The 24272-nt window shown below is 29.5% G+C and overlaps 1 protein-coding gene across 4 annotated transcripts in view; it reads right to left on the bottom strand.

Annotated features, from left to right (window-relative positions):
* Window positions 1–23993, bottom strand: part of cora (coracle) — a 51090-nt gene extending 27097 nt beyond the window's left edge. The window contains exons 1-10 of one of the 4 annotated variants that reach the window (XM_014438810.2): window positions 23718–23993; window positions 19832–19949; window positions 15936–16083; window positions 11178–11253; window positions 11015–11059; window positions 10759–10935; window positions 7056–7208; window positions 5697–5882; window positions 3441–3503; window positions 1504–1610 (exon numbers count right to left, since the gene is read on the bottom strand). In XM_014438810.2, coding sequence (XP_014294296.1) covers window positions 1504–1610; window positions 3441–3503; window positions 5697–5882; window positions 7056–7208; window positions 10759–10935; window positions 11015–11059; window positions 11178–11253; window positions 15936–16083; window positions 19832–19948 — 1072 coding nt within the window. In that variant the 5' untranslated portion in view covers window position 19949; window positions 23718–23993. Of the gene's footprint in view, window positions 1–1503; window positions 1611–3440; window positions 3504–5696; window positions 5883–7055; window positions 7209–10758; window positions 10936–11014; window positions 11060–11177; window positions 11254–15935; window positions 16084–19831; window positions 19950–22682; window positions 22702–22793; window positions 22873–23717 lie in introns of those variants that run through there. The other 3 variants (XM_014438808.3, XM_014438811.3, XM_014438809.2) reach the window with 3 other exon arrangements.
* Between the last annotated feature and the right edge of the window lie 279 nt (window positions 23994–24272).

The following is a 24272-nucleotide window of genomic DNA, read 5'->3' as shown; positions in this document are numbered from 1 at the left end:
ATAGATGAGGATAGGAACTCAGCCGATAGATGAGGACTGGGTGCTTTCTATGCACTCGGACTCACAATCCGCAGATATAAAGGCACTAGACTCATTGTCAAGATTGATAGAACAAAAACACATAAACCGAACAATAGCATTAACTGCTACACGAATGGCTCCTTAACAGCCCAAGGCTCAGAAGCTGCCATCTGGTGTGGTGATAAGCCATTGGATTGTACATTTATCTCCCAAAGGAGGTACAACTCAGTATTTCAATCAGAAATACTTGCAATAAATCACTGCGCCAGTACTCTTATAGAGGAAGGGCTCTCTGGTAGAATTACAATCTGCACAGACAGCAAGGCAGCAATAGGGGCACTCAGTAACCCGTTACTCAAACTAGAGTTGTTGACTGTTATGCAGCACTCAAAAAACTTTCATGTGCTAATAAAGTCAGCACTGAATGGACATGCTGAAAGACTAGCAAGGAATGGCTCTAAAACCATTCCTACTACTCCTGAGCCTGCGTGTGGCTTGAGCCTAAGATACACCTATCCTAAAGGCAGCTTATAACTTAAGGGCCAAATGGCACTGGCTTAATACAAGACAGCGACAATCTAAGCTGTTCCTAGATTAATCCCATGAGGGCTGAAGTGAGGAACTGCTTTGGCTGGACAGGAGTACTCTTAGGATAATTATAGGGATCTTCACGGGGGGTCCCTGTAGACTAAATAAACATGTTTAACCTCAGGTTTACAGAGTCACCCTTGTGCAGATTCTGCAATGCTGAGGATGAAACGGCATACCACATTATACGAGGGTGGTTTGAAAAATTCTCGGAATGTACTAGAAAGAAGTGTCTTACCTCAATGAAACTGCTTTTATTTTTCAACATAGTCTCCCATAGACTAACTAACTAAACATCAGGGCAGAGGATTTAGCAGCTTTTTTAACAAGCCTATACATGGTGTTTAGAGCTTGTACTTCGATCTGCAGGTGCAGTGGAGTCAGGCCGAACATGACTTCCATTGGCGCTGTAGGAGTATTGCTCAAAGCTCCGGTAATCATTAAGCATACAAGCCTCTGCAGTCTGTCAAGGATGTCTGTATGCAATCCTACTACTATACCAGGCCTGCATATAAGACCATAGGTCTGATGGCTGTAATATACAACCACAAATTGTACTTGGTTTAATTTTTTGTTTGTTTTACAATGACCAGAAATTCTATGAACATGGGATCATGAAAGTACTAGAAAGATGGCAAAAAGGTCATCAAATATTAAGGAATATATTTGACTGATTAAAGTTCATTTCATTTTTAAGAATTGAGTTTTATTTCACAATAAAAAAAAAAAAATTACTTTCTTTCAACACTATATTTTACAGTTCTAAGAATTTCTAAACTCTACTTAGAATGAACTTACTTATTACAAGTCTATGTCCAAGAAATATTACTATTTTGATTTTAAAAAAATCAGTTAGAATGGAAAGGAAAAAGTTCAATCGACTCAATTACTTACCATCAAGACTTTTAGAGGGTCTACATGAGTGAGACCTTTGGAAATTCTGTTCAGGCCTTGGGTTCAGAGATGAATCCAACACTTCTACTTGAGTTTTCCTATTCCATCTATGAAAGAGAAAATTAATTAGTCTGATAACTTAAGACTTATTGGTACTAGATTTAGATGTAATTATACACACACCAATTTGGTTCCCTAACAATAATAATAAACAAAATTGTCTCAAAAAATATAACCATGTTTTCTATTTAATCCAGGTTTTACATATGTATAAAGTACACAGATCTCAATAAAAATATAATTAACAAAACAAAATAAGTAAATGAAGAGGATAGGAGTTCGGATAAAGAGTCTGCTAGGAAGCTGGTAAGAGGAAACTGTTGAATCAAGTGGCAAGTATGAGTCATTCAATAATCAAACAAATAAAACAAAATTAACCAAAATACTACAAACTTAATAACTTCTAGCAGCCAATAGGACATATGATTTTTTTGAGTTATCTGAAACAGGTGAACTACACTTTTTCATACTTTAATATCTGTTCTAATTTAAGAATTTTTTGGTATTATCCAGATCATTATTACAAGGTTTATTGAATATATGTGTAGGGACAATACATGATGTAGTGTATACATGGGTAAGACAACAGATTCCTCCTAACTCCTGACCCCAGATTTGAATCTGTCAATGGCAGATATGATAAAGGTACCTGGTCCTTGAATAAATTGGAAAACAAAGCTGGCACTTGAGCATGACTGGTGAATAAATCAATTTTGGGGGTAACAATAACAAAAACCGACTAAATTTGAAAACAACTGTATTTGTGACTAAGAACTCCCCATTTTACAACCTCAGGGTTCTTACATACTGTTATTGGATCGTAGAACATTCTACCATTGGGTTCATTATTCAGATGGATTTTAAAGGTTTTAAATTGTGACGTTTTATCATTTATGTTATTACAGATAACTTCTTAAAATAAATACTTAATAAACAACAGTGCCCACGTAATTCTTCCGTATCATTTTCAGTCTATAAACAAAATGAATAAAAAACTTGATACATTATCGAATATTAAATATTTAGACCTGGTATAATAATTAATCATTATATAAATAATAAATATAATAGGTAAATTAATTATTTCTGAAAAAGTGTTTCAACTCTAAACAAATATTTTTCTTTGTATCCCCTTATATTAAATATCAAATCCTTTCATAGTTTATATTCATCTATTTTCACTAGAAATAAAAGTACGGAATAGTTAATTATTTCAAACAAACAAAATGAAAAAAACTTAGGAGGAAGCCATTTTCAAAAAATCGGTCATTTAAGCCCTGTCAAACTACTTAAATTAGGAAAAGGCCAGGTTGATATTAAAGATCATTTAATTGTATATTGATATACTGAGTTTCATCAAAAGAATTATAGTAATTTTTTAGTAAATTGGAAAAATCCACTATATGAAGTAGATAGAAAGGACCCCCCACAGGCCCACTTGCTGGACTTGTTCCCCCCACCAAATACCAGTACCTTACTTAAACTGGTATTTCTCATATCACTAACGGATTCATGGGAAATAATGATAGAAAAGTGAGGATGAAGAAAAGAAAGGTGGGTAATTCTAATGTAGCTATGGGCTACCTGGTCAGAGGCTTGAAAAAGACAGAAAAGACCTCCAACCAATAGCAAGGAAAGCCATAACTTAATATACAAAGAGAAAGTAGTGTTTTCTCAAAGGGAAAGGTGGAAAATTTGATTTTAATCCCAAACAAATCTAATGGTGAGTTTAGTTCTTGAAAGTGAAGATTTCAATCCAGTGAAGTTTTGAGTAAAAATGAACATTTCTTCATTTTCTCAATTAATTATTTATTTGGGAAAGTATAACATTTTGTATCTTTAAACAAAAAATAATAAATAAAAATAAATAGTCAAACCTGTATAAGCTTCCAAGTCTTGGAAATAACCCAGGCCTCTTGATAGAATCTGCAGACATCAATCTATTCAAAAAACAATTAATAAAATATAAATAATTATTTTTAACAATAAACAGTAAAGATGAAAATTTGATCATACATTCTAAATTAACAATAACCTAATGAAGGACCACATAGTAGAATTCTTAAAGGAAAGCCCCATCCTCATTATTTTATTAAATAGTTCATTATTCAAAAGCAATTATTGTGATTTTTTGTTTTTACTTTCTGAGTTATTAATTCCTTCTTACTTCAGTTTTTTTTATTTTTACCTACTTTATATCAATAAAACAATTCTGTTGTAATGATGAAATAAAATATAAAATTGCAATTAAAACAAAAATTATATATTAAATTTTTAATTAGCACTTTCCAAAACATAATAAATGAAGAAATCTAGAGTATGAAAATGGCTATACACAAATACCAATAATAATGATTATCTTAAATGGTTATTCATTTATTATTACACATGATAATGCAATAACTAATATCTCAATCCCATCTCCACAACTGAAAATATATATCTGATTGTTGGCAATATAGACTGTGGAAATCTTTGGACCTTGAGTGCAATTGCACAGTGAAGGTATATGGGGTAGGGTCATCAGTCCTATGAGTTGCCTCCTGTAGGCTGACAGGCCTCAAAAACCCAGAGAGAGGGAAGGAGAAAACAAAGGGTAGTCTTCCGGTATAAGTGATCACCCATCTCCGACAGTCACTCATTCAAGTACTGATCATGCAGGGCATTGCTAAACTTTGATTATCTATTGCAAGTGTCCTGTATGATTACCTTAATCCCCATCAGTGTGCATCTCATATAAGTTAAGAATTAACATTATCAATAATTTAATATTTGAATAAAAAATGTGAACAAGTGATTGTAAACTTTATAGTGGGAAGTACTCTACTTATTTACTAACTGTGCTGCCCACATATATTGGATAGCTAAATCACAAAGCATACCTATCTATCTTCCATTAGACATAATTTAAACAAAACAACCAAAATTAAAGATAAAATTACTAATTGATCAAATAAACTATGTCATATTTAAGATTAAAAGGGGTAACATTAGACTTTGAAATACAATATTATTCCTTGACTAGCTTTCTTCCTAAGTTAATTATGGTTGCTTATGGAAGATGTATAGGTCAACAACTGCTGCTGATTCACACAATAACAGTTTTTCCAGACAGATATAATTCTAATTAGTAATTTCTTAATCATTAAATAAAATTACTTTTATTATTTTTATCATGTGTTGTTTTGTTCTAATATAATAGAAAATAAATAAATATAAAGAGTATCCTATTATATTTATTCACAATTGGCATTTTGATTTGATTTTCTTTAGGTCACAACAGTGGTATGTGGTCTACCTTTCCACAGTATTCTTGAGTTTCTAACCTTCTCTAGAATACCTGACTCAGGAATTTCCAATGGAATGGGGGAATAAATAAAATTTAAGGATGACTTCATATCAGGCATTTTTGATCCAACACAGCCTGAAGGCATAAAGAAAAAAAAAAATGTTTTTTTTTTTTACTGTTTTTGACAGTATACATGCAAATACTTCAGAAAACCTAAAACATTAAAGGACAGAGTTCAGAATAAATTTTGTTATAAGAATCTGTTATTATAACTGAGGTCTCATCATCATGACAGCCATTTTAGCATACCTGAAGTTGAGGAAACTCGAATAATAATGAAAAATTTAAATAGAAAATTGGATTCTAAAACAATTTTGTTTTATCATTTTTTTTTTTTTTTTTTAAATTTTCTGCAATATTTATGCACAAATCTTCAAAATCCATAAAAAATTGTTTTAAGTGTTTGGCAATTAACACCATAAAACAAAAACATGCCAAATATGAATTAGTCTTAAAATATAACTTACTATCAGAATCTGCAAAAGAAGTACTCCATTCCATTAGAAATTCCAAAGTTGGGTGTCCACTGGAGAAGAATTGGGTGGAAAGATTTAAATTATCAAACCATCATAAGATGGACCTAATGCCATTGTCACAACGCAGTAAAAATTAAATCAAATCAAAATTCCAACAATTGCAGAGGTTAGGGGGAATGAAATACCCAAAATTTGGTTAAAAAATAATATAAATTAATAAGTTTACGAAATGAGTCAAATTTCCTCCTCCATTCTTTGCATTCAGATGGTAAATAAATTCGTTATGTAGAAACAAATAATACACCAACCTGAAGAATGTGTGCTGGTCCACACAAACTTTCCAAAGGTTTTTAGCAGCTCTACTGCTATCTAGTTTAAAACCAATAGTTGATTCATATTGTTCAAATTCACCAGGGCGAATTTTAATGTAGAAGTTATTACGTCTATAGGAGATCTTCAAAATCTTGGGCCAAGCAAATCGATTAATGCGCAACCTAGATATGCAACACAGAAAATTATTCACATACTCTAAGTTAAACCACAATTATAATTATATAGAAATACACTATTAACAAAAATCAAATACATATAAAAATATTTTATAATTTAATGTTTTTATTTTTTATACCAAATTTTGAAATCGGCAAGAGAGCTTGGTATAATGAGTTATTAAAAATACCATGGGCAGTCTTCCTAATAGATCCTGCCTAAGTCCAACATTAAATTTATTCAAATATGACTTTCCAAAAAACAAAAATGTTAATATAGTCCTCTTTGACAATGATACAGCATTATATGAATAAACACTACCACTATTAGATTACAAGAAGTATTCAGAAAAGCATTAAAAGATTTCAAAAAATGGGGATTACACCAAAACATTGACAAAACTGAGGCCATTATTCTCACAAAATGACAACCTATACTCACCCTGAAGATAATTTTAAATGATACTGAAATTAGTTTTACCAAATCATAGACATAGAATATGGAAGAACAATCTTGTTCCAAGGCCATCTCCTCAATACAAGACAACTATTACCTCTTTAATATTTATTTTTGACATGACCCTCTGTCCCAATATGCACCTTCTAACTATTACAGTATCTTGCCCATATTCGCTGAGACAAAAATATACCATGATGTACCTGATCATTTCATTTTCATCTAGATAAATATATCCTTTATTATTTACTAGAATGGTAATGAATTTTTGAGTATTATTGTGTAGGTTAATTTCTCTCCTTTCTTTTATACACCTCTGAAAGTGTTTCCTAATTAATTAATTTTACTACAACTGATTTTGACTCAAACATATAAAAAAAATAATAATCACAATAATCCAAAAGAATAGACCTAAAAGATCAGTAATCATTCACAAAAAATTGTGGTGAATAACAGGCTGCTATTGAACTTGGTTGGGAAAAAAAAAAGGTTAAAACTAATTAATACATTAAATTTTTTTTTTAAAAGTATTGTAATTTTTATGAGAAAATTTTGAAAGAATCAATATATATTGCAGAACAATGTTATATTATTAATATTAATAGATTTAAACTACTATTTCATTAAAATATTCTAAATAGACAAGTAATTTATTTGATAGGCATTTCACTTACAAATGTAAAATTACATTACATAGAATAAATTAAAAAAAAAAAACTAACATGTCCCTGTATACAAGAAGACCTGTTGAGCAAACCCCGAGTTGAATGTCAACACCTTCAGAATCTTTAGCAGGGTGTAGATCTACTCCATACATAGCCAACTTCTTGGCATTTTCAAGATAGTGCAGTTCTGCCTCAGCTGGTGTCTGCCCTCTGAAAAACGTAAATAAATGTTACATATAATCTTATTTTCAAATAACATTTTCAGTTTTAGCACCTCCAATAACAGAGGGAGGGGGGAGAGGAAGGAAGGAAGGGGGGGAGAGAGAGAGAGAGAGAGAGAGAGAGAGAGAGAGAGAGAGAGAGAGAGAACTTAATATAAAGGCTCAGACTCCATACAGAATAAACCCAGAAAGTTAAAAAAAAAATTGATAACATTTTCATTTTCTATACTTCTGAAGACATTTAAAAGGACTCTAATATACTAGAAACCTATAAGGTGAAAATAAATCTATATATGAGCTCATGCTCCTATGAAAACATATTAAAGAATCATCATAACATCACATGTTATATAAATCATCATAGCATAACATGCTTGAAAATGAACAAAATAGGAAAACAATTATAATACTGGGATTAAACAAAAATTGAACAATGGCTGTTCAAAAAATTTTGATCAAGTAGTCTTTTTATATAAAAATTATTTCAAAACAGTTATTCCTTAATTTTAAAAAATAATGATTCTTTCATAGCATTAATCCATTAATTAATTAAGTAAAATGAACATGCTTAATTGCTACTGTGAAATATATTTAAAAAAATTAATAATGGTTTCGTACCCTGTATTGAACCTTCCTGTGGACCTTTAACACCCCAGAGTTGCATTTAATTGAATAGTCTGATTGCATTGAACAGCAAAAGGTTTCCTATTTATCAGTAGTTAGCTGAGAATATAAGCAGTGGTACAAGGGAGTGGAAGTTTCACAGGATATTCACAAAATTAATAAATAACTAAATACTTTAATAAGGAAACTTTGCACAACACTTTATTACTTTTCACATGTTTTGAGTTTTTTTGTAACAAATTATGTTTCCAACTACTTCCTCTTGTGATAAAAACTTTTATTGACATACAAAATGAATAAATAAATTGTTTGCACAAGAGGAAAACCAGCGAAATATTCAGTGAACCAATTTTTGTTTTGCTCTAATATATATGTGTGTGTGTGTGCACCCCCTTGTCACCATCCTCAAATTAAAATTACAAAAATTGTAAAGATAAGGAAGTGTGAACACCCTGAACATATTGTAATATTCCTTTTTTTATTAGATAGCTAGTAGGGTAATAAATAATTTAGTCGAGTTTTTATTTTATTTTCATCCATCCTTAACATTCATAATTTGGTTTGTTTAATCAGACAGCAACTCACCAATTTTATAATTCAAAAGATATTGAGTAAAAGTAAACACATTCAGACAGTTAAGAGGGTGATATCATTCCAGAGTCTGATTGCTGCTATTTTGAGCAGGTGGATTCTAATAGTTTCAAAATTTTGTAATTTTCCGGCCACGCTTATAGTTTCAATTAATTGAAGAAAAAATATAAGAGAAAATAAACATCAAGAAAATGACATATTTCAGTTGACTATGGCAAGAAATTCAAAGCAATTTAGAAAAGTCGACATTAGTATCGATTTTGAAATGTTAGCTATGGACAAAGGAGTACAAAGCATCACTTTTTGTTTGGATTGCTGGTGGGATGGACGTCTTTTGGAGTGCTGAGGTCCAGCAGGGTCTCTAGCAATATGGCTTGAAGAAATTCTCTTACTTTTATCCTGTTTTTGTTTATTTAAATTTTCTCTGATCAAGCAAAAATTTTTAATTTATCAGACATATATCAAATTCTAATGATCCAACATTATGTACTACTATCATTTTTTGAACTTATTAAAAGAATTTATCAAATGTTGATACAAAAAGGGGTTGGAGTTGGACAGAATTTTTAAGCTGACAATGCTAGAGGGAGCTACAGATGTGGGGTTTGCAGATAATGTTGCGGTGGTTGTGGTCGAGAAATATGTAGAAGAAGTAACCCTCATTGTCAACCAGGCTGTTGCTGTAATCCGAGGCTGGCTATCATTAGTGGGCCTGCAACATGCAGATCACAAGACTGAGGCACTTCTTGTTACCTGCAGGAAGCAAATTCAGACCATCATTGTCACAGTAGGTAGGCACGAGATTCGTTCTCAGCCCTGTTTAAATTACCTAGGAGTCATGATTGATGCAGATCTCCAGTTTATTGTTCACACGGAGTACATCAGCGTCAAAGTTTCTAAAGTAGTATCTGTTACACCTTATGCCGAATACTCGAGGTCCTAGAGAAAGTCACAGAAGGCTTCTTGCTGCTGTGGTCTCCTCACTTATGTTATATGAAGCTCCAATTTGGAAAGATGTGATGGTAACAAAATCATATAGGAGATAGATGGTTTTGTTCATTGCAGTGTTTCTTTGAGGACCGTAAGTTCGTTTCAAACTGTTTCCTATGAAGCCTCGTGCATGATAGACAGAATGCCAAATGTTGAACTTCTTGTTGAAGAAAGAAGTAGGAATTATGGATGATTTTCACGCGTTTGAGAGAAGAGCAGCAAATAACTGTCACTCAGTGGCAACAACATTGTATGTATGTATGTATATATATATATATATAGGCTGCATATTCTGGAAGGTGGACTTACAGCTCGATTCCTGATGTTGGTTCAGGGTATGGTCGCCGACATGGTGAGGTGGATTTTTATGTAACGCAACTGTTGATCATACACATATCAAGGCTTAGAGCTTCATAGCCTACAAGAACTGCTTTAAGTTGAACAATACAGCAGAATACCCAGCATGCTTTACAATCAAAGAAACAGCAGAACACAAGATTTTTTACTAGCGTACACTTTTCAGAAGAAAAATATATTAGAATTTGTGATTTTTAAACCATTTGAAGGGGGGTTTTTAAGCAGCTAATAGGAAGAGATATTTTCAACAAAGGATTTACCTAGATAATCTAATTTTAAAAAGATTTTATATCATGGTGTTTTCAGATCTGATATATCCTTAAGGCGTAAATAACAAAAAACCATAAACTATTTTATAAAGTTTATGGACACTTTTCAAGCAAAAGATATGTAATATCAACCAAATTTAAAAGAAAATATTGTTATAAAATTAAATTACATAATAATTCACAATATTTTTGAACTTTATCTGTTTATTTTCCCACCGCAACAGTTTTACAGGTTTTTCTAGGATTCTCGGACATTTTCCACCCTTTGTCTACAATCAGTTGTAACAATAGCATTTTTATGAGGAAAACATCATCAATCAAGAATCAACAGTCATCAATGAAGATCAAATGTATTGGTTAGTTTGCTCAACCTAGGATTTAAAATGTAAAATTAATCATTAGTTTATTAAAATATGATTGTGTCTTGATTGCCTTTAAACCCTCCCTGAGATATTTGATAAAATAATTGAAATAAAATCTTCATATCTGGTCAATATTTCGTTTTATTAATTTAAACCTTGTAAGCATTTAGCTTTTATTAAGATCTGAGGATATAAAAGTCAGCAAATTTCTGTTACTTATTTTTACAAATTTTAAATATTACATAAATGTATTTATGAGAGTAAACAAGACCTAATACGTAGAAGTTGAAAGATACCATCATTTCAGTAATCGGAATTTTAAAAAAAAATCAATATTTATACTCACTTATGAGCTTTGTGCAAATTCATAACTTTCTCTTCCAGCCCTGGAGCTGGTTTTGGGCAGAACTTGAACTTGGATAAGTATGAAGAGTCTGGATATTCCTCTTGGGAATAGTCTCCAAGTTCAGACTGTACAAGATATGATCCAAGCAGAGCATGAGTAACAAAACTGCAAGGTAATCTAAAATAGAAATGAAAATGTCTAAGCAAACAGTTATTCAAAATTACTAGATTGAAAATTAATTTCAATTGTAACTTACTTTCCACTAAGAATATCATTTCTCACTTGAAGACACAAAAGGTACCTAAACATTAAAAAAAAAAAAATTATCAATATCATATATTAAGTATTTTTCTAATAATATTAAAATTTATGCTTTCTAAACATGACAAGAAACTTAAATGATAATACAATAATCTTGCCTAGTTATATCCTCTTGCAGTTGAGACGGATCTTTAGGGTAAAATTTCACTTCAAAATCCAAGTTCCATACATCCCCTAAAATATAGATACATATAGTTAATTAAATAGTGATTTTAAACAATGTAAATGAAAATCCAATCAAAAGTATTCCTAGTTCTATATAAATGAACAAGTATACATATAAATAACAAGGCAGTACTGTATAAGGTTAATATTGTAAATGACTTGCTTAAGCCAACCTAAACTCTGCTATTACAATTTGGGTAGCTGCAGGTCTCAGCATCCTTATTGCAAACAGCTTATTGGTCATGTGTGTTAACGAGGAAACCAGCATAATTTAAAACTGGAGGACTTGACTGAGTATCCTACAAGAGAAGATCCTGAGAGTGTTTTCTTCCCTTATCTTGAAATCAATATGAGTGGGAGGTCGACCAAGAACAAAAAATCAATCTTTCAATAGATTCCACCAGTTCTTCAACCCACTGGGTCAGAAGAACTTATTCAAATTCCAAGAAATTAAGTAATAATAATCTAACAGTTAAGCAGATGAGGATAAGGATATTCTACCCTACGCTACAACAAAAACGGACTAACTTATATCAGATACCTGGAGGAGGGTGACAAGAAAAGTCAGGACAACTTTCTTCTCTATACTCAGTCTAGTGCAGGTTGGAATTTACAGCAAGCCATTCTTCAATAATACATAAGTCAATTTGGGATAACAATACTTTTGACAAAAATTGATATTTTAGCAGATACCCCCTAACAACTTGTGAATATGCCTCCCCGAAAAGCTATTTATGTACTGATATACGAGCATGAATTGTGCAAAATAATTCTTTTAAGAAACCACCATCTATCACATATTTTATCAGAAAAACAGTCTATACATCATGAAAAGGTGAAACCTACTAAGTCTGGTTCCACCTCTTATTACCAATCCCCTCCCTTTACTACTTTTTTTATTGTTAGAACAATGAATCACCACTCATATGAAAAGATATGGAATTTCATCACTATTGTTTATAAAAAACTGTTGCTGGAATTTCCACATATCGCTTATACAAAAAATACCCGGACATTTTTATAAAGCCTTAAAGTTTCATCCCCCAAAATAAATGAATTGGACCAGATTCGTAGATAATTTTTGGCAAGAATAACTCTCTCCGTATAATAAGTGGATTATGAGAAAAAAAACTTCTTTTACTTTTCTTAACTTCTTTAGTATACGTCACAAAAATATTGCTAAGTTTCAAAAATTTTGGAATCATATCCCAAAATCTGTGTAATGAACTGACTGGACTAGGAAATGTTTGAACAGTCTGGAAAGCCAGAGGGGCATTTTAATTAAGAAGTCTACTAAAGAATTTATACTTGACCAAGATCCTATATGATAAGGATTATGACATCATGATCTTGTATTGACTCGATTCCTTGATAGAAATTAATTCGTTCAAGTCTTTATTCGTGAAAGTTTTTGTTTTAATAGCACATAACTTAAAAGAGTAGATTACTAAATAGTACATTACTTAAAAGAGTTAAATGAACAAGTTGTTTTAGAAGATAGCAATTATAAAATTCAATTGCATCAAGGAGCAATATAACCAAAGTAAAGATTCTTTAGGAAATTAACTTAACTAGAAAACAGATAGTCAAAAGATTGTAAGCAAATTTTACACTAACATTTGTTAGTTTATTTTGGCGTACTATTGTTTACTTGGTGCTAAGAAGATCCGCACTGCATAAATGTGAATTTAAAGTGATAATAGATAGTTGAATTTCTATCTATTAAATAAAAAAGTAGATACATTAATTGTTTTTGGAAGTGTTTTTATTTTATATCATTTAATATATTTTATTATATAACTGTGTTTCAACACACATTTCTTTACTAGCACCTTAAAGTGGGTTCAAACGAGGTCATAGAAATAGTGGGAATTAAGGGTCATTTTTCACAGGCAAAACAACTTGCATATTCGACCACCAAGCTCACAACCTCCAGTTTTTAGTTTATGGAAAGGTCACTTATGTCATGAGATTCTTACTTAAATTTGTGAGCTGATAATTCTTGAGTAAAAAAATAATTCAGTTTAAAAAAAAAATATTAACACTAATCGTATTTCCCAAAATTTGTATTTAACCTGGGGAAATATTTCACCTTTAGTTAATTGTCTGACTTTGTATTGTTTTATAACAATACATTTTTTATAACTTACAATAAGATATAATAAATGATCTCAAAAAATAAAACAAAAACAAATATTTTGAAAATTATGAATTTAAGCCGTCAGACCTTTTCAATGAAGATAAGACCTAGTAGACATTAAAAACCATTTAATATTACATTGTTAGAACAAGTTTAATGGAAATAGCTAAGAGCTGTTTTTGAGAAAATTGTCAAGCCAATGCAACATTACAGGCATGTACCTACCTTAAAAACATACTCTCTGTTTCTTATACTATACATTTTTGAGTTAGGAGGCCTTAAAACATGTATTTGTGTAGAAAACTATTTTATTACATTACAATAAAATATCATACATTATAAATTATGCATATCTAATTTTATAATATATTATTAAATTTATCATGTAATAATGAAGTATAAAATTTATTAATGGATAGTTTATGACAATATAATATTTTACAGTAGTGTAATAGATTTTAAGATAGAGCTTACCCCGAAACATTTATATGACTATTTTAAATAAAAGATTTTTAAAATAAAATATGTACAAGGAATACTTTTTCCACAATTTATTGAATGAAATTATTATTTCCCAGCACATTTCTTCCAGATTCTCTAGTCAAGATTGGAGACAGGACTGGTGTCATAGAGAAGAATGACATCTCTTAATTCTCCACTTTAATTCTCTGGCCTGCTTATACTTGATTCTGTGATAGTGTAATATTTCCAGACTGTGCCTTCCCAGGATTAAAAATTTTCGAGGTTTTAACACCTCTATTGGTTAAAGACTGTATGATTATGCCTTGTGGAACTAACAAGTGTATATCCTACTCGATTATGGTTGTACTGAGGACAGAATAAAGAACAGCCGCTAACGGAGCCAGTTATCTATCCCTCACAAACCAAACATCAACCTCCCACCCCATCATCTAACTCGGAACTGCAAATTAAGGATAATATCAAAATTACTGTTTATATTTTAATCAGTTTCCATAGGATTAGAGTTATAAACAAATATATTTGACTAGATTTTAAAAGATATAAAATATAATAAGTTTATATGCCTCAAGGCAATTGTATTGTGTTCTTGGAATTTTAAAAGGAGTCAGTTCTTTGAAACAGAGGAATGAAAAAGTATTCCTTCAATTACAACTAAAAAAAAAAAAAAACCAGTAATATAAAGTTAATTACAAATATTTAAAAAAAAGGGATAGCAAAAGATATTGTGTTTGCAGTAAGTGCAGTAAATGCAAATTTACAACTTTCAGGAAAAAAAAGATTACAGACAAGAAGCTGAAGAATGTGGAACCTAACTTCTCCTAAATTTCATTAAAACTGACCAAATTAATATGACCAATTGGCTGGAATATAATCAAAATTAAAAGGAATCAAAAAATTTAACATAAACAAAAATAGCAGATATTCTTAAAAATGAAAGACCATTAACCTCTTTCACAGATAGACAACAGAAGCGACAGTGATGAAGACAAAGTTGCAATAATTGTTCTGTTAAAGATAAAACATGATAATCTGTTTAAGGCCACAGGACATTAGCTAAATTAATTTGAATAGGAGAATGTAGATTATAACAAAATCATCACTATACGGGAAATGAGGAAAAATAAGAAAAAAAAAGTGACACAAAACCATTGATTTTATCTTTGTAAATAAAAGTTAGGTACATACCAAAATTAAACTGCAAATAACATATGTAAAATGGTATAAAATGTACTCTTTATTACTAATAAATGTAATATTTTCTACATATATCTTCTTAATTATTCTTTTAATTAATGTGTTACAAAAAAATTTGTTTATCCAGGATCTTTGTCTTTCTTGGAGCCCCTCTCTACCATTATACCTGGAGAATAATGGAAGTTCCACTATATTTTGATTTTTATCAAAATAATAACTTTTATATTATGTTCACAAACATCCATGTTTTTTTTGGTTTTGTTTTTTAATCATTTTAAGGGTTATTCATGTAACGGTTAAATCAACCACCATGTAAGGCCCATCACGCCGATCTGGTATTGAATAAATAAAAAAAAAAAAAGGAGTATTCAAGTTTATGAATTGGAACGATAAAATACTATCATAGCAATAATTTTTTCTTTTTATCGATTTTTTTCATTTTAACATGATTTATAGTTCTACATGAAATGGTAATAATGAGATTTTGTAAGATTGTCATTTAACTAATGGAAATGCCAACAGTTCATTTCTACTTTTTTTTTTTCTTCAAGAGATTTTTCAAAACTATGAGATGGAACGTTCCAGCTATATAATTTCATTTTATTAAAAATTTGATCCATTTGAACTTCAAATATAGTTTGTTCTTGAATTTAATATTTTTTGAGGAAGTCCTCAGGAAAATTCAAAATTCTTGAAATTCATATATAATATATGTATTATTTATTGAATTAAATCACACTTAAAACTTTTTATGATGTTTCGAAATCTTATCTCCCTCATATCAATAAAAGTAAAAATGAAAAAAAAAGCTTAAATAATCTCTATATTTGCATATCACTAAATTGAAAAAAAAAAAAAGAAAAAAGTTGTTTACCCTTTAACACTTTTCCAACTCTCTTATCCAAGTCAAGCCATGTTCTACGTCCAGCCTTGTCTCTGAAGCTGAGTCCAAAATAATCCTTTTCTTGAAGATCCAAATGATCACATACTTCATCAAAGATCTTTTCACCTTTCCCCTTTCTCTGTGGCAGGGATAGTAATTAAATATAATTAAAAAAAAAAAAAGTACAGGGAATACAAACTTACTTTATCTATTGGATATGTTTGATTTCACTGATAAACTTAATGATTAATATCTACCAATAAAAGCTCTTACTTATTTAACATGGTCATTGAAGAAAACATTAAGATCATAAAGAGCTTCTCAGAAGAACTAACAAGAAATAAAAACAAATGGTTTTGATGCGTAAACAAGAATTACAATCATTTCATATGAAATTGCTGAAGAAAACATACAGAGAATATAAAATAGTTTTTAGATTCATAGTAGGAGATTAAAACACCACTACAATCAATATGAAAGTCATAATTTAATCACAAGATAAGACAAGAGGATTATAATCCATTCTCCATCTCTTTTTGTTTATAAAGTATGTTCTTTCCATTCTTCAGGTATAATTTAACTATAAATTTAAAAGATATAATTTAACAACTCCAGTTTCACTGCACGAATAATGTAAGTCCCTACTGCTCTATAAAATTAAAATTTTCAGATGAATATTTTGATTTGTTCGGTACTAAATTCTTCTATTAGCAAGTGATTAACATTATTTCTCCTATTAAAGTATTCCTGTAACACACTCAATATATCATCTGGATAGACTAGAATACTGTTACTTTCATCCCTGATTCTTGTCATCATCATTTAAAACATTTATGAGATCAGATAATACCTTTGTATATTTCTCTCAGGCCACTTTTGAGTAATTAACATGTTTCATTCTTTAAGGGAAAAAATTTTTTTTTTTTTCTGTGGGGATTATTTCGAGTTATCAATTTAGTGGCTCTTCATTTTCATTGATGTTTAAATAATCATTATCCAACAAGGGTTTGTTCTTTTTACTTTCTCTTTTTTCCTTAAATATTATCCTTGATCACTATGGATAACTTATCTATCTTCACAATACTCATTTAAAGAATCTAAGGCTTCAAACCTATTCTTGACTTTTGGAACAAATAGATTCTAATGAGATTTTTTTTAGGTTTTTAGATTAAAAATTTCAAAACAGGAAATGATGTGACTCCTAAAAAGTACATTGTGTGAATCTCTTCTCTGGCTGTGTCCACAGTTTTTCAAGACCATCTGAATGGGACAGATATAAGAGAGAATCGCCTGCTAATAAAACTGCTCCCCATTAATGGTCCGCAAATAACTGTCTATCAGGATTTAGAATCCTGCCGTGGGTTGCCTAACTCAAAACTCAGGCACCCTCAGTCTACCAGTGTATGAGTCTGAGAAAATAAGGTTATTTCGAGCCATTCGAAGTCTGTCCTGAATCTTATGGATACTTAAATGGTGATATTTCAATACTGAGTGTATAAATCGATCACCATATTGAGTTGTGGCCCTCGGTCAGACTCTGACTATAAGTATTTACGGAATTGGAATTGCTGAATTGTGTCATGAATACGGGACTTTGCTACACTAAGCAGTACTATAATGTATTGGATGCTCTAGCCTCCTCTTAACTAAGTTTCAGCTTGGGCCAAATTTTCAATCAAAAGAACCATTATCCTCGACCAGAATAGAAAAATGATGTTTATTAATAACAAAAATATTAAAGAGATAAAAAGTACCTACTTACTTAGGTTTAAAAAGTAGAATATCTGGTAAAGCAGTCTCAATATAAATGAATGAATATTTCCAATGCTTTAAATTCTAAAGAGATTATTTCAATAAACATATACCAAGTCAACTCACAACAAACCAAATTATCCTCCCCCCCCAAAAAAAATATATTACTTATAAGAATTTAGAACAAAAAAAATTTTTTTTTTTTTTTTTTTATTTATATTGACATTGAAAATATATATATAGTATGTGTAAATGTGAGTGTGTGTATGAAGACCCTTAAACATACTATATAAACATTTCCAATGTCAAGATAACTAAGATAACGCATTTTGTTTTAATTACATACACAATACATTAAAATTGTTTCTTGAAGTAGATGATATTCATTATGACTTTGCATTTGGACTTTAACGTTTGGTTTGAAACATTGTTTAGCTAATGAGTATGTGTGTGTATGATGTGAGTGTGAGTATGAAGACCCTTAAACATACTATATAAACATTTCCAATGTCAAGATAACTAAGATAACGCATTTTGTTTTAATTACATACACAATACATTAAAATTGTTTCTTGAAGTAGATGATATTCATTATGACTTTGTATTTGGACTTTAACGTTTGGTTTGAAACATTGTTTAGCTAATGAGTAGTTACTCAGTAATAATAAAGTTTTTCATAAGTAAGTTATAGCTGGGAGGTTCAATCAGATTATTAAAACTGCATTATATGCCAGTATTTATTACTCTTTCTTTAAATTTTGTTTAGTTGATTGAAACAATTAATCATAATTAGAGTTAATGTATTATACTGACAGTTATACGTTTGTTTGATAAATCCACAGTTCGGAGAACTTTTATTTTTTTTAAACTAGCCAATATTGTTTATTTGACTCTCAATCCTTACAAATCAATTATCAAGCAGTAGAAAATCAATACCTGTTAGTAAAATTAATTTTAAGTGATTTTTTTTACATAAATTTTTTAAAATTACTCACTTTATAAACAATCCTAGTTTGTAAACAACCTAGGTACAAGAGGTCAATATTGTGAAAACAGGGCATGCATTATTTTCCCTTTATTTTTCCATAGTAGAGAACATGGCTATCAGACACTAATTCATTTGAATGTAAATGTGTTATTTTAGTGACAGTTGGAACTTCTAGGACATACAGTGGAAGTTGAAAATGTGGTACATCGTAACATGACAGTGTTTTGGTTAAGATGGTTTGATTTTGAAAAAATCAAGTAATAGATTATGGTAAGTGTTTGATAGAATGGAGGATATTTTGCACTTTGAATGGGTTCCAGACGGCAGGAATATTGACATTAAGCTATACTGTGAACAATTCAAATATAGTCAGTCCTCAGAGTTAAAACATTTTCTGTTCTTCGGAAAGATTTAAGATTTAAATTAAGACAATTATAGCTTAGGAGGAGATTTCTAGGACTTATTTAAAATGGGTTACTTGCTTTATTGCAACTATTCATCCTTTCTGATATTTAGTTCAAATTGTTTTGCTTTAAATATAAGCATACTACAGAGGTGATGAGTTGAAAACCTTCTGCTTATTCATGTTAGAAATGTAATTGGATAAAATTGAAATAGGATAGGATATTTCTTAAATACAAAAATACAGACGATCTTTAAATTTAAGTCAGGTACCGTTCCTTGGAAAGTGACATAAATTGAGTACTGTTCAACAAAAATTTAAATATATCTTCTTAAACTCATTTAGGAAGCACTTTTTACTTCATTTAGAAGTGTCCTTAAGCATTTGATTACAGTTTGAACTAAATTTGTTCTCAGTAAACCTAGTTTTTTATTCCAATATCAGTTATCCACTAATAAGATAACCTTTCAATTAATTTCATGAATTTATTTATCACTTTCGGCATAAGTTTTAAGGACATCTTACCAGATGGAACATTATTGTATGAAGTAAAAGGTATCTTGGTATAAATTGGTTCATCATCGAGACAACTTAAACAGGGACTGTCAATAAAGTATTCACAGTATCCTATTCTGAAAAATTCTTGGACTTGAACATATACTATAGACTCTAATATTAAGTTAAAAATAGTTTTAAAACAGCAAAGAACTTTTTTTTTTTTTTTTTTACAAATTTGTATCCTACCTCAATGCTGATTTCTAGAGTCTTTCCATCCAAAAGAGTTACAGTTGCCATAACTGGTTTTCCTCCTTTGGCCGGAGTAAGGCGTTTCGCTGGTTCGGAATTGGGTTCCTCTGGCATCCTACACCATTAGAAATTCAATTATCATTGATTAAGTATCATAATATAACAAATATTTAATTAAATATTTGAAGGAAAAACAATGATACAAAAGTTTAGCTAAATAATAGATTATTTAAGCAATAATTTTTTTAAGCAATGTGCATTGTAATGATTTTTAATATCCACACTAATTTGGTTTTATAAGAAAAGAAAACTTCAAAACCATAAATTGAAATTTAATTTGTGTGAATTTTGTACTGGGTGTAGGACCTAAGTTATTAAGTTAATTAATTATTAATTAAGTAAGGAGTTATTTACTTGACAATGATATTTAGAAAAATGGTCCAGATTACTACACTATGATTTATTTCTATTGTAATTACTAGGGAATCCTAAGGATGGCTTAAATCAATTCTCCTTCTCTACCAAATATAATATTTATTTAAGTTATTGAACTTAAAAGGCAGCAGACATATCTATGTCTGTAAAATTCTAAATTTTGAACAAAAAAAATTATTTTGATTAAATATTAACGATAATAGAAGATCATTATCAAAGTATAATAGGGTGAATTAAATGACTCAAACAAGACCAAACAATTATATGTATTAAAAAAAAATGTAATAAAACCAAGTAAATGATATTATGTTTATTTAATAAAAATAAATTATGAAAAGATAATACAATGTAAAATATATAAAATTTTTAAAATTCTCGAGATCATTTTTTTAAATTGAAAAAAAAAAAAAAATAATGCTGACCTTTCTCTCTCTCTGTTAATGTTTAAAAATAAAATTAAACTGCAAAATGTGATAAGGAGATAATAGGAAGTTATGAATCATAAGGAAATCATGTCTGATAAAAATAAAGTTATTGAAGAAGACATAGAAAAAAATGGAATGTTCACAAAAGACCTTGATTGGCATCTATTCAGTCATTAAAAGCTAACTGTGTGGGTAGTGGTCACTTTACAGGCCAATGCCGAACATGAAAATGTGCGCTTTTCATCCTCAATAAAAATAGAAAGAGAATTAAAAACTACAGTAAATAATTGTGATAAAGAAGTAAATTTGTATTTTTTAAAAAAAATATAGTAAGTGATTGTACAGAAAATTTGCAATTTCTTTTTTAACTTTAACAGCAAAGTCATCTTTCTTCATCATATAAATATCATATGATATTTAAAGGGATATAAAATTAATAATGCTTTGAATGGATAATATTGCAGAGAACACTGAAATATTTACTAAAAAAATAAGTCATACAAGAAAGAACTGCATCTATAAATTCTTTTATAAATTTAATCTTGTAAGTATAAACTTTGCATAGAAATAATGAAATCAATATAACTAAAAATTTAATAAGGCTTTATTATAAAATATAATAATAAAAAAGTTAAATTTAGGATTAAATTATTAAATTATATTTAATTTTATCAAAAGATACTAGGGATTTTAGCAATCATAATTTGATACACGGAAGCAATACAAATATATTCAAATAATCAATAATACAATGGATTTATAGAATCGGGAGGGGACACAAATACAAAACAAACTACATTGATAAGAACTGCATTGATGTGATCTATGAATATTAACAAAAAATAAAATGTTTTTCAATGTTAAAGATAGAGAACATGACAGCTGAACACATTGGAGAGAGGGTACCAGAAGAACTAGTACAGAATGTTGTGGGTTTAATCCCCACGTAGGTCAGTCAATATTAATTTCATGGTGGCACTCTGTGGTTGTAAATGTAGAAAAAAAATTAGAATAACTAAATGAACACATGATTTTAATATTCAGGCTGAAAAAGTTGTAAATAATTTAGAAATAAAACAAATTAGGATCTTTTCCAAAACTGTTTCAAGACCTAAGGGTTTAGGCTTGTGTAACACTAAAAGTAACATTTAATTTCATGTTTATTACTGTAATGAACCATCAATAGTTGATTAGAACAGACGACTTGATTTAAAAAGACATTACCACAGAAATTTTTAAAAAAAATTAATCCTTAATCAGTGTTTGAGTAAGATTAATAGAAGGAGCGCAAAATAAAAAGTTCAATTGTATATCAAGGAATTAAGTACCTAAGGTATTTTTATAGACTGCTAACAAATTATAGGTAGGATCTAATATGTTTTAGATTTCTTAGTAAAAATGGAAGCTAAGAAATGAAAAGCTCACTGATCTAAAATAGTAATAAAAATTGGTATCTACTTTTATTAACTTCAATAATTGTTATTGAAAAGGATTTTAAAGAATTATATATGATAAATTTATCTCATCGATTACAATAAAGTACATTGAGATAGGAACCACAAAAAAATACTCTCGTAGAGGCTGTGAAAATATCATGTTATATTATATTACAATAACAATAACTTTCGATAAAAGCTCGATAAAAGCTATAAGGATTTTATCAAAGATAATAATATAATCATATTGATAGCATTACTTGACAGCTAATGTTAAGTACTTTGAAACGATCATCTAACATATTTGAATCACATTGTAATTTCAAATGTTGTGATATAGAGAGAAAACAAATTCGACTATAAAAATAACAGCAAACATTTTGTCAAACTTAACACAGAAACAAAGTAAGCAGACATCGAATTTCTTTGACAGATAGAGATAGTATGCATGCATTAATGAATGCACAGTTCTTTAATTTCACATGCAACAACCACACTGATTTAAATAAATATTTAAAAGATAATTTTTTTTTTCAAAAAATTACAACTCACATCCTCCAAATATTCTAAAAAAATACTTAAAAAAGGCTCAAAAAGAGTTATGATTTAAGCTTAGCATTTCCGTTTTACCAGTTAGCAATGAGTAGAAATAAAATAATTTACATGTTTTAGTACAGTAGTAGGTGATATAAACTAAATATCTCCTTGAAGTTCTAGAATAAAAGGAAAGACAACAAGATAACAAACATCCACTCTCCAAAAAGAAAGATAACAAGCATCCACCCTCCAAACAAACTGATAGGGAAAAAAATGACAACAAAAATACTTCAAATCTAAATAAGATCAATAATTTAAGGTTTATAGACATTAAATTACTGAAAATAATGTAAAATAGTACTGTAATTCAATAAACAAATACCAAGCTACGTAAGTTTTACTGAAGATGGACAAATATTTGATTTAGAAAAATAACTTATAATTTTACATGTACACATCACCCTATACCATTCGCAATGAGTTAAATTAAAGTAATTATCATGATAATTTATGATTGCAAATATAAAAGGTAAACATAACACAAGTTGGCATGTAGAAAGTGATATTAGGAGCTGATTGTTTTTGTATTAAAAACAAACTTATAATGGCTAAAGTTTGGGATTACAATGACCTCAACACGTAAAACTTGCTAAATAAACATGTCTTATTTACATAAACAAAATCTTAATTCTTGTCATTTGTCATAAACAAACAGAACAGAAAACAAGATTTTGTTTATATGTAATAATTATATGAAAAAAATTATACAAACAAACCATGGCCAAAACACATAAATAATGAATCAAAACAAAACAGCGGTCAGTGAAGAATGTTGTTTTTTTTTTAAGAAACAAAGTCAAATTGATATAATAGTGTAAACCATAAGACTAATACAATTCAGGGGATAAAGAAATAATTGTAATTGAGTAAAACATCACTTTTAAAATCCTTAGACAAGAAAAGATAACAATAAACCTAAGGTAGTGAATAAATATTGAAGAAATAAAATTTCAATAATAAAGGGGATCAAATATTGAAATTTCATTGTACCTGTACAGTTAATAGTCCTTAATAAACTGCTTTGTCCCGATTCTGGAACCTTATAAGCTTTCGAAACCTAATTATCGTTCGTTAAGAAAACCTAATGAATTACTAAATAATAAAAATTACAGGAGGTTCATCACTAGTGAAGATTGCTTCCATTAATTTAAAAAGGTATACAAAAGATTTAAATGTAAAACATATCTCGCTTCAAATAAAATTTTCGAACAGTAACACCACAGACACAGACCCTCACGACAAACAACACACCCAACTGACTTCATCGGGCCAATATGGCGTCATTTATGTGACCTCATGGCCAATACAATTAGATTCTTGGCCCAATTTATTTTCGGAAAAGAATGTTAGAAAAAACACAACTTAAAATGTACATTAATTTATTAATAAAAAGAACTAAGTACGAAAACATACTTTAAATATAATTGTAAAAGTAAGAAGGGAGTGTGCTTAAAGTGGATTTGTTTCTTTTATACTTTTTGTTTTATCGTAAATATTAAAATTAGAGACAACCAGCAATAATGATAATGCAACCCATCAATTAAA

The sequence above is a fragment of the Halyomorpha halys genome, unplaced genomic scaffold (assembly GCF_000696795.3).
Source record: "Halyomorpha halys isolate HHAL.00 unplaced genomic scaffold, Hhal_1.1 Scaffold68.1, whole genome shotgun sequence".
Lineage (NCBI taxonomy): Eukaryota > Metazoa > Arthropoda > Insecta > Hemiptera > Pentatomidae > Halyomorpha > Halyomorpha halys.
This window is presented reverse-complemented; position numbering and strand designations above follow the sequence as displayed.